The sequence below is a fragment of the Dermacentor silvarum genome, chromosome 11 (assembly GCF_013339745.2).
Source record: "Dermacentor silvarum isolate Dsil-2018 chromosome 11, BIME_Dsil_1.4, whole genome shotgun sequence".
NCBI classification, from domain to species: domain Eukaryota; kingdom Metazoa; phylum Arthropoda; class Arachnida; order Ixodida; family Ixodidae; genus Dermacentor; species Dermacentor silvarum.
In genome coordinates, this window is record NC_051164.1 from 62,173,755 (window position 1) to 62,186,000 (window position 12,246).

Sequence of the window (12,246 nt, forward strand, 5' to 3'; positions counted from 1 at the left end):
TGTTCCTTTGTAGAGGAAGGTATGTAGGACTTATTATTGTTGCTAAATGCGGTGGTTCTTGGAGAAATAGATCCCATTCGGCCGAAATAGCAGGATCTTTCGTCTCCGTACCCTGGACATTCGAACAAAATGTATCCTACGCTTTCTAACGCATACGGTTTTATGGTCAGTCCGGGGTGTCACAGGTAGCTTTCCGTGAATGAAGGTAGCTTTCCCCCAAGACGACGGGGAAGCTGATGTGGCAGTCTTGATTTTAGGATGGGGTCTACAGAGTAGAGAAAGGGACGCTAAAGCGCGATATACTACACAGGCGATTCCTCTCCGCAACCGGATACGTTGGTAACATTATTATTGCTATTTGCGTTTATCTTTTAAGCGACGTGTTTTAGAGCTGACGAATGGCGCGCAATGTAATTTTCCCCTTACCCTCGCAGCCGCGTTCGTGGCCGCCAGCGGCAGCGACCTGCGCCCCTCCCTGGGCGCCAGCATCGCCGCGGGCAGCGGCCTGGGCGGAGGCTCGTCGCTTGGGGGCAGCACCTACCTGACCAGCTCGTCGTCGTCGTCGCACATGGGCGGATCGCTGGGCGGCGCTTCCAGTGGCCTCTACTCCACGGCTGGCATCTACACCAGCGGCGTGCATACTGCGGGCTCCGGCAACTACAGCAGCCGCACGAGCGAGCTCGGGGGCGGTGGCGGCGGCGGCGGCAGCTACACGAGCTCGGCATTGAGCAACACGTACTCAAGCTCCGGCGGGATCGGAATCTCGGTGCCCATAACCACAGTGCCGGGCCTGTCATCGCTGGGCGCGTCCGACAAGCTGACGACCACCGTCACCGCTCCATCTTCTTCGTCGTCGCCGCCTCGCGATTCGACGTCCATCACCACCACCGCATCGTCCACGATGACCAGAGAGCGGCCCGAGCCCCGAGAGCGGTCCGAGCACCGCGAGCGGTCCGAGCACCGCGAGCGGTCCGAGCACAGGGAGCGGTCTGAGCACAGGGAGCGGTCTGAGCACAGGGAGCGGCCCGAGCCTCGGGAGCGCTCCATCTTGGCTGACGCCAGCAGCACGCTCGAGAGAGGAGCGAGCGGGCACCTCCTCAATTCGACGAGGGACAGGGTTTGTGACGTCACGGGCGGTGCCAACCCGTCGGCGAGAGCCACGGGCTTCGGCGGAGCCAACGGCATCGGAAATGCCTCCGGGATCGTCGGAGTGAACGGCGGTGGCGGCGCCGGGGCGAACGGAGCGGGAGCGAACGGAGGTTTGGGTTCGTCGATCTCCTCCGTCGCAGCGCAGGGCTCGGAGTCGAGGCCCGGCGACGCGTCGTCGGCGGCTGACAGCAAGCCGTGGCCTAGCCAGAGATCATCACTGCCAGAATCTGCCTGTTGATCCCGTGCCATTGTTTCGGTTTTATTCCCTTCACCTACGTTCTTTGTTTCATCCGCGTCTCGCGCTCCAGCCGTCGTGTGCGGACCGCGTGACACACCGGGAACGGACCGACAGCAGTCGCGGTGCGATTCCCCGTGCGAGCAGGGATGGCGTTAGAGCTGTGTCACGCCCTCTCTGTAATCCTGTTTCGCGCTCTCCTGGTCGTCGTTGTGGCATCTCGTCGACTCGTGCATCGTTTCCTCCTCCCACGGGACGAGCTGTCCTGTTCTGATTTCCGCATTAGAGCGGTTTGTTTTGTTCTCTTTGACCTCGATGAGAGTCTACGCGCACAGGAAGCGCACTACGGGCCATGGTGTCTAAAAAAAAAAAAAGGCCGCACTGGCGAAAGTATAAAAGATTTCCCTCTCAGCACCAGAGGGCGTCGCGAGTAAGGTCCCTACCTTAGTCGCGCCATACGCCTAGCGCCACCTGTCGTGAGGAAGTGGAAGCATGTCGGTCCGGGCACGCGACTGACGATGCCTGCCGGTCGTTTGCAATTCGTTAGGTCTGGCGGCGGCCTGAGACGAGTTCGCAATACCGGATGGTGATGACGTGGCAATGACGCAACCGCGGGTATCGCCGCTACGCTATTCGCTGGACTCGTATGAGACATCCCCGTGGCACGGCCTGATCCGCAATATTAGAGAGTTTTTTTAGATCAGGGGACGCAAGCGGCTTGCGTCCCCTGATCTAAAGTTCTCTATTGACTAGCATGCTCTGCAGCGCGCTATGGTTAGGCGCGACATTTGTTTCTCCAACGTTTACCGCTTTTTGTGAGACATCAGGGAAGATAACGTTTCTTTTTTCAGCCTCGCAATCAGAATGGGAAGCCGTGTTTTCACTGCAGCCTTACGGATGTATGGTTTCGTTTTTAGCAGGTGACTTTACACCCTGCACGAGACTTTCGACAACAGAAGGAAAGGCAGACGGCACTGCCTCACGTGTTCACTTTCTTTCCTGGCTCCTTGCAGAACTGCATTATTACAAGCGTACTAAAGAGACGGGGCAAAGAGAAGAAATAGGGGAGAAAAAAAAAGACGGCGGCAATGTTCCCGTGCTGGTTTTTTTGGAAGCTTCAATCTCGGTATCACTGGCACCCTAACACCCCCTTGTGGTTAGAACGTTTTTCTTCGAAGCAGCCACAGTCTCATGTGTAGTGCGAGATGCATCGATCCATTTTAAAGATGAGGTGCGCCTCAATAAATATTACTGATCCCTTTTCCGCGGGCTAGCCAAAAATCGCAGGCGCTGCAACACGTCTTTACTGAGACTGTAGTATGCTTTGCGTCGATATACGAATGCTTCACCGCATCCCATCAGCTCCGCAAGCTGTAAAACACGGGGTTCGAAATACAAAGTATAAAAAAAGAAGAAAGAAATCAAGAACTAGCCAGCAGCTTAGTAGGAAAGTTTCGTTCGGGTTCTCCAAATATACATATGATCCACAGAAATTCTGTCAATTATCTGTGAACTTATTTGAATATATAAGTTCCACCCGTCTTTCGTGTTGCGTCTTTTCCGGCTTATCAAGCCTTGTCTCACAGGAAGAGCGTTTTTCTTTTGTATTGTAGAACCGCGTTTTACTAATAAAGCTAAGCCTATACTTTCGCTTTAGACTCCCTTTAACTTCACCCGCCTCATTTTGTGTCGCTGTGACAGTCGTTCTCAGCGCCATGCTTTACGAAACACCGCTACAACGATAAAAGAACCGCATCACTGGGGTTAAGTCTGTGTCCGGCCTACCCATACCCAGACAGTGCGCTGATTAGAACCAACGACTACTTCACGCGTACGCTGTAGTTTTACGCATCCGAAGCGACCAGATAAGCTGCGCGTTGTGCCGGACCGTGATGACACGGGCGGAGACGTTACGTAACACGAGCTTCATTTCACGCGAGACGCCGGGCCACGTTTGTGTTCGCTTTTTTTTTTTCTTGTTTCTTCTTGAAGGAGTCGCGGATGATCAGCAGACCGGAGAGCCTTATGTGTACGACGGACACTGTACCGTACTGACCATGCACTTCTGCTGCGTGACAGAAGTGGACGTAAAAGGAACGCGAGATGGAACCTCGCTGCCGGCAATAGTACGGTGCAGTGGCTCTTGCTGCGTCAGCGATGCAGCCACCGACGTCGCGCCTCGCCTATTTCAGTCTCAAAGTGCGGAAACGTTTGTACCTTCATTTCGAATGGCGTGTGAGCTGCGCCGGGTTTCGTTGGTAGATCCCGATGGTTGATTGCCGTTTTGAACGAATGTTTTCGGGCCACGTCCGGAGGACGATTTCTGTATAGAACACATGTGAGTGGCGCCATGTTTGCGGATGTTCCCTTCGTTTTTTTTTTCTCTTCGTTTATTTCAAGTGCGTACAACGGTTGTGACATTTTATCTTGTGAATGAGTCTGTCGTACGATGCACTGTAGCACGTTCAATCACCCTTGTTTCTCGTCTATGTGTACGGTCTCTTCGATCAACAATAGCCTCTCTACTGTATATTGCTGAAGTGTGAGGCACTGCCCTCGACTCTGTGAAATCGCTGCGCTGTATGCAATGCCGTGACGTAACACTTAGACCACGGCCAGACGACCGGCAGCCCGGACTTCTGCATTGCCGTATTTGCATTCGCTTTTGCAGAGCGGTTGGTTCCTTGCGTCTGTCGAACAACAACTTCGTTCAACGTGTTAAGCAGAAGAAAAAACAACTGTTCAAACTGTCTCCTTGCTCTAAGCAGAGGGTAGACTCATCAATTGGAAAGGGTATGCTCTTGCGAGAGTTGTTTATTCTTCAACGGAAAGACATGCCGTAGCACCGAACGTAGCTTAGATGTTTTCCACAGTTTCAGACGCTGGTTTAAGTTTCGTGAAGGCCGCTATACAGTCTTTCGTAATTGGTACACACGCACGCAGTTGCGTACGAACTCACTTAGGGGTAAAAAAAAAAAAAAAAACTGGCGCTGCAGTCGCTCGAGCACCGTGGGAATTATGGGAAACATGGGCTTCAGTAAGGCATTTTTTTTTTCACTCGCGCGTTGTACTTCGGATACGATTCTTCAGTCTTGTATCTACGATTTATTTCGCTTTTCATATTCTGGTCGTTTAGTGTTCTTCGCACGAGGTTTACAGACATTTTGTATCCATTGCGATATTATGCACTCTCACAAAGAGGTACCATACCGACCTGGTGGCGCTGCCATCGCTAGCGACACACTGCGTGAGCAGAAGAACGCCGTTTCCAGAGAAAAACGGTATGTTCGTAACTTGGGAGCACTTCAAAGCATGCCGGCTGTCTGTAGCACCATCTTTTGTTCAGAAAGTGCGCCTTAAAGCAGTTGCCAACGTATTCCGATGATTTCGCTGCTGAAAGGGTGTCTGCGCGACTGTGGTGGCTTTGTGCGTTCTGCCATCGACCAAAGCGATTCAGTGCTTGTACTTCCCATGACAACCGTGCTGATCGAAGCGCCACGGCTGAAACTCTCAAACGCACTAGCACCATATTTCCCCCTAGGTGAGTTTACTAAAGTCTGGGAACATGTCTTAGCCTCCGAGATCGGGCAGCGCAATGTCACAGCGTCCGTATTCTGGAAGGCCATGGGCACATGCGGGGAACACTCATCACTGTTCAGCGTGTGAGAAAAGCGAGTAGCTTCGTCCTTTACTTTTGGCGCATGATTCTTGAGTTCATCGACCGGTAAATTCCTTGCTCGATAAATAAGTAACGACAGCCACAGAACATGAGCGAGGATTTTTTTTTACTTGTTTTTATTTTCTTCGCGTTAAGTGAAGGCGGAGAATCTCAAAACCCTACAGAACGTACGGTCATATGTCAAAGCGCCCTAAATAATTCACCGCATTACTTGCTTTTACGATGCACTTTTGGTTTCGGTACCCAGGAAGCGGACGCGTTATGACGTCATGATACACCGGCTCGCTCTGCCCGTGCAGGCGTTGCGGCTGCCATGCACAAGCTCAGCAACAGTAAAAAAAAGAAAAAAAAGAAAAGAAAACGTGCGCAGTGCTTTGTTTTCCTGCGAGCAACGTCATTCATAACCTAGCTTTATTGCTACACAAAGTCAAGAAATTTTGCTCTGTGTCATGACGCCACAATAATGTCCGCGAAGTGAGCTCCGCCATTTCAAGACCAACTTAAGCGTGAAATAAAAAAAATATCTTATGTTTTCCAAGGATTCACACTTGCCAAATGTAATCCTTTGACACGCGAAAAGCGTATGGTACAGCGCTTTTACAAGTTCGAATAACGTGTGTGAGTACTCCTCTATTAAAATGACAGACCGCCTCAACTTGCAGGGTCGAAGAAGCAGCAATGAGAGAGGCACTCATTAAATATACATATACGATGGCGCAGAAAACCACAAGCCATACCTCTCTTACCTTACTACCAGCTCTGATGGTTACTCCGACACTTTCAATCGCGCATAGCTTGCACGCCCCCTTCCTGTTTTTTTTTTTTTTTTTTTTTTTGCTCTGATGCTATAGTGTTCCTAATCCGTCTCCACGGTAGCGTACGCTTTTCCACCCGTCAATCATTGTTTATTTTTTCTCCGAGCGGCGGTACTAACCGACCGCCGGGCCACGAGCGGGGCTGCAATACTATCTGGCATTCGATTTCGCCCAATACAGTTCGATCGTTGCCTTGTGAGCTCGCACTGTGGCAACGTCACTCTCTGAGCCAGGCGTGAAAAGGCTCGAGAAACGATGTTTATTGACCATGTGCACCGCGTGTGTAAGGATAGTGCACGTTTGATGTAAGGCCCTCTCCTCCGATTCCCGACTTTCCTAACGCGCTGTTCCCCAGTAGTGAAGAAAAATCTACCATAGGCCGTTTCAAACTCGTTCTGCACTATGTGGTGGGAAACTGTATGATTGGGCCTTGCACAGGCAAACGGTCGTCGTGTGAAGATGGACTATATGTACTTATAAATGGTTGATAAACACGTGACACTCTTGTTCGAACTCACTCCTGGCGCCAACGCGCCTGCTATCTGTTTAAATAGAATTGTGCGTACCCCGTTGGTTACTATGTTCACCGATCACTGCAGACCTACTCATGCGCTACACTTCAGGCGACACGATTTTGCTTCGGTCCACGACTGCTGCGAGTTACCACCCGTCAACAACCTTTCGACGCGTCGCTGATACACAAACACAGCACACACATAAAAACATACGCACGCACGAAAACGCGCGCGCATCATTGACAGTCACTCACAACTATTTCCTACGTCTCTCTCTCTCTCTCTCTCTCACACACATACGCACAATCACGCAAAGCCATGCTCGGGCACGCACATTTTTTTTTTTAACCAATGCTTAAAGTTGGCTTTCCCCCATAAATACTATTGCTGCGGCGAAACCAACACCTCTGACGTAGCGTGGTGCGGGCGCTTTCCAGGTGCCACGCACATTGCACACGCGATACGTTTTTTTGCCGATCTTTGCAGATTCAAGCACCAATTTCGACAATTTCGGCCGCGCTCGTCATTTAAACTTGAACGTAATTCAGCGTTCGTCAATCTGCATTGAGCACGACGGCCTTCTACTTGTGCAAGGTTCTGTCTCTACGACTGACGAGGACACTTCGCACGAAGGCTTCTTCGAAATCGAAATATATCCCCCACTTTTCGTTGTACGCGAAGTAAAGCGTTGATCTAGTGGCGTTAGCTGTTGCGAAACTAGGCTTTTATTTCCGCGATAGTTGTATAAATTGCGTTCTCCGGCAGTGTCTTTTTGTCAAATTACTTACGTTCGCGAATAGAACTGTTACAGAATTAAAAAAATAATAATAAAAAATACCGGGGAGGGGAATGTTTTATACGTATCCACGTCGCATTTTTTGCGTGCGTTTCGTGGGAGGTGGTTGGTTGAGCGAAAGTCTTTTTTCACACGTTTTTTTTAATTGTTTGCTCTCTGTCTGTCTGTCTCTCTATCTATCTTTTTTAACATTTCTTTTTCTCGTGGTGTGAATGAGTTTGGGGTCGTTGTGTCACTTGAGTAAAAAAATAAACAAACCAAAAAAAAAAAACGCGAAAGTTCTGCGCGCGGCTTGTGTGAGTAGCGAACGTGTATTTTTGACGCACTAGACAAGACGTTTTCGACTTGCTGCACTGGATGTTCGGTGATGTTTTCTCACTACGTTCGCTCGTATATGTTTTGTTAGGTGACTCTGTTTCCCATACGCTCCTACCTATTTCCCTCTTGCCCTCCCCCCCAAGGAAAGTTGTTAGAGATAATATATAAATATTATATATATATAATATATATATATAAAGACCCCTTTTTTATTGTGGCAGTGTGAATTTTTGTATTCTCGCCGCTGTGCCGTTGAGCGCCTTTGAAAAAAAAATAAAAGAGGCGTTGGACGGGCGCTTTCATGCTGTTTTCAGTCCGAGGCAATGTATTTCATGTGCAATGACGGCGAGTGTGGGCCGCAAGGCTGAATCGTGTTATGTAATTTATTCACATTCCTCGAGCGAATGTTGTTGACGAGTGTAAACACCGACATAGCGTCGCGTGAGTTCACCACGCGGAAGGCGTCGAAGGGGGCGGCCGGTGAAAGACAATAACAAATCTCCAATCTGGTCCTCTCCGCAACATTCCTAATCATTAGCGTGAAGTGTATACCTGTTTGACTGATCGCAAGGAATAATAAATGAGTTTGAAAATGACCACCGGGTGTGTGTGTGTGTGTGTGTGTGTGCATTATTGTTATTATTGTGAATGGTTGCAGAGTATCGATACATATACAGGGTGTTTCACTTATTGGGCCAAACTTTAGAATAAATATGCAAATGCCACGTAGCTGGAGAGAACCAAGGTAATGTTGTTTGTCGTCGCTTAGAGATACTGAGATATTTTTTTGCATTCTGCCTAATTATGTAATTAGTCTTAATAATGAATAAACTTATCAATTATTATAATTAGAGTAAAGGTGTCAATGAGAAAATTGTAGAGCAGCAGGAAAAATTCAGTGCCCGTCCCTCGACGAGAAAAATGGGGGTGAGCGAAGCTTGTGGCAAGGCGACACTGTCGCAGGCGTTCCGCTTCGTTTGCCCTAAATTCAGGGTCGGCGGCTCTTCGCTGACGTTTGGCGGCAACATGGCGCTCCCACAACTCGGGGTCGGCAGCTCTGCGCTGAGGTTTCGCCTGGGCTTCCGAAGCTCCCACACTGGAATCGGACGACAAGCTTCGTTTACCCCCCCCCCCCCCCCCTTTTCTCGACAGGGAAGGGCTGGTGATTTTGTCTCTTTGGGTCCCACGTGTGAGAAGGGTAGTTCAAGGGCGCGTTGCAGGACTCCGAGCCGACAGGGGTATGTACCATTGAGCTTGGACCGTTTGTGCACTATCACCAGGATCGGCCCACTTTTCAGCGTGACACCACGACCACCGCCGACAGTTTTGAGCCTATAAAGCTTCGCTTAAAACTTCCCATACAGCTTTCTGTTGCTCAGTACATGCTACATAGAATTTTTTTTCCGAGCCTGAAAGAAGCCCGCGAATACGCGCAACATCACCGCGCGACTGGCCGCTCTATAGGCACTTTCGAACTAGAGGCAAAAATGGTGATGGCCGGCAGCCTTACCTGTGTTAGCTTTTCTGTGTTGAGTGCGTATTCCGCGCTGCCACTCAAATGTGCATTTCAACCAACTGGCCAAAATACCGGTCTTATTGATGGCTTATTCTACCTGAAGAAACGCCGATCCAAGGCAATGGCAAGTACATGTCGGCTCAAAAGATGGCGATTTCTTTGCAACGGAACGGTGGCGCCATCTCTCTCTGCTAGGTGTTTCGCCGTATTATTATTATTATTATTATTATTATTATTATTATTATTATTATTATTATTATTATTATTATTATTATTATTATTATTATTATTTGCCGTAGCTGTGACAGATGCCACCAGCGTTAAGCTGCAGTGACATCGCCAGATGCCTGTGTGTGGCCGTAGACCTCCCTCGTTATCGCAAACAAATCTCAAGAAGACGGCTGAGATAACGCCCGAACTTCGCTGCCGAAGTTTGATAAAGCGTAGCAAGTCTACAGCACCATTCACTTCACGTGAAGGGGGCAAACGGGCTACAAACGGCTACCCGTTCGGCCTGAAGGGGGCACGGTGCCGCTTTGTCAGGTGATGACGTAATTCCCGTTGCATCCGGAAGTCTGCGGAAGACATAGAGAAAAACGCTTTCTGTGGTAAGAAAAAGTATTGAAGATGTGGAACATGCATGGTTCTTTACATTCGGTGCCGCTTACTGGCTTTGTCTTGTTTTACGGCAACAGAATTCCAATATCACTCCGCACTGTAGGAATGCCGATGCATGTGCCAAATGCACGAGACAACATGCTGATAAAACCGGTAAGTGGCAAAGAAGCATCTGCGTTTCACGTATTTTCTATTTATTGTTTGTCCTTTGCGGACATTCGCACAGTGCTGAGCGATTGAAACGCGATACGCAGACAGCTTGGCGGTCGACGCTTTTCGGGCCAGCGGTGATCGCTGAGGGGGCCGAATGCAATTACGATGCATCAAAAAAGATTCTCGCTATCATGTTACACAAAAATGCATCATCTCAGTGTCACCAGCGCCCACCGGTGGCGCAGAAAAGGTGCCGGCCGCCATGTTGTCCGAGTATCGCGTTTCCAATCGCTGAGCACTGTACTTATACTTCGCGTTCTGAAGGGGAATAAAATAGTGTTACTTTGGGCATCATCTTATGTGTATTGTTAGAACTATGCAACGCAACTTCGCACCCAGCCGACGTGAGCTAGCCTATAGTCTATTTGTGCGCTGCTGGCACTGACTATGTGACGTCATCGCTATTGGCGTGCAGAGCGGCTCCTCCTATATAAGCAAGCGTGGGCCAGGGGAGGCGGGGCAATCTAACCTCTTGTGCACCCTAGTCTGGGATGCATCCCCGACGATGATTTTCACTTGCGAACCGCACGAAGGCGGAATATATACCTTTATGCAATTGGAATTATTCTCTATGGTTTCGTATAACACCCCTGATGAAGCCTAGGGTGGGACGTCCCCAAAGGTCATGTTAACTTGAGCGAACAGCGCGTATAGCGATTGTGGTAAGATGTGATATGAACTACAAAAATAGCGGATACTGTAAAAGTCTTATTGTTTCAGGTTCACTTGCTGTATAGATTGACTATATACAAAACTCGTTAATCTCGGCCCAACCCGGGGACGCTGTAATCAAGCGGAGGTATCGATGGAAAATTGCAGAGTTTGGTTAGATATAAGCCACTGGGGCTGTATACTGCTGAGATTGCTCTGAAGCCTTTTTATAGACATTAATATAGACATAGTGTATACCTCCGCATTTGTTGACCCCATTACATGACCTGCGTAGTAGCTCTCGGCAATCCCAAGACAGTCTTCACAGTTGCCATAGCATGACTTCTGCGACAGTAAAATAAAGAAAACGAAACGACGATCCAATCGTGAAAATAGATGTAATGAATGCCAACTTCAGCGACAAGCGGATGCCAAACAGGCATCAAGCTAACAGCACAGATACTCGTAATGTCTGTAGCTTACAATGCAGAATTTGTGAGTCAGCGACGGATTGATGTCGCCCATGTGGTGGGCACGTTAGGTTATGTGCCGTCTCATTCTAAGATACTTTTCACGCTGTCCTCACATCTTTGCTGCATTACTGCCATCGGGTGGTTTTTCGTATAGACTGATTTCCTGCACTATAAACTCATCAATGGTTCTTGTTCATTTAAAATATCTGCTAAATCCTCTAAGCCCGCCGACCACTTCGCAGGTATGTCTGTGTCAGTGTGTGTGGCCGAGCATATGCGTACGTCATTACTGTATTGATTGCTTTGACATATCACCGGAAAAAACAAATGCGGACTAATATGTGTGCAGGTGACTCATTTGGCGGTACGCTGGAAGATATTTATGCTACAAGTGCACAGTATGACTCATCGTCGTTTGCGACAATGCAAGCGCCTGACGTGCCTCCTAACGGCTTTTACAAACAGTGCAATCATCCAAGTGGGCGCTCCAGCCGAGAGCACAGCGTGCCTAAAATCCCTATATAAGAAAAGTACCGCCATCTACTCTTTCCTCCGCCGCCTCCTCTCCTTAAGCGCTTGCTTTTTCTTTACTTTTTGCTTGCGAAAGCCAAATCGACGGTGGTCCACGTTGAAGCTTTCAGGCCGGGCGCGCGCCGCCGCCGCCGCCGGCGACTGCGGCTGCGCAGAGGACTTTCAACATGGCTCTGAGGCGGAAAAAAAGAAAATATAAAGAAGTGAAAAGCGCGCGCTATCATCGTCCAATAGGAGATACAGGATAACACAGGAGAGAGCGAAGCGGCATTTGTCAAAGGATGGCGGTACTTTTCTTATATAGGGACTTTAAGCGTGCCAACGCATTCTTTCCTTCATGGAAAAAAAAAAAAGCTTTGAGAAATGGAAGGGGGAAGCAACCCGCGTCGCGCGCATCGCAGAGAGAGAGAGAAAAAAAAGGAAAAAGAAAAAAAAAGAAAGAAAAACGAGAAAGAAAAAGGAGGGGCTCGCGGACTTGCCGGAGCGCGAACGCTCTCGTCGCCCGGAGCCACTGCGCATGCGCAATGACCGCAACGGCGGCGCACCATCTGTCCGCGTCAGTTTGAATTATCAACGACTGCGCCAGGCACGCCAAACCGGTCAAACGTCAACGCTTGTTGCAGTGGTGTGTGCATATACGTTGGGGTCGGTGCATTCGTCTCTTCTTTGCGACATCACAAGTCAACTACGCCGGGCGGTAAGCCTCAGCAAACATGTCTTCCGTCAATAGATCATGA

The 12,246-nt window shown here is 49.2% G+C and overlaps 1 protein-coding gene across 1 annotated transcript in view; it reads left to right on the forward strand.

Moving 5' to 3' along the window:
- LOC119433702 (rho GTPase-activating protein 100F-like) overlaps positions 1-8,104 on the forward strand; it is a 63,757-nt gene extending 55,653 nt beyond the window's left edge. The window contains exon 15 of the mRNA XM_037700954.2: positions 435-8,104. Coding sequence (XP_037556882.1) covers positions 435-1,387 — 953 coding nt within the window. The 3' untranslated portion in view covers positions 1,388-8,104. The remainder of the gene's footprint in view (positions 1-434) is intronic.
- The last annotated feature ends 4,142 nt before the right edge of the window (positions 8,105-12,246 follow it).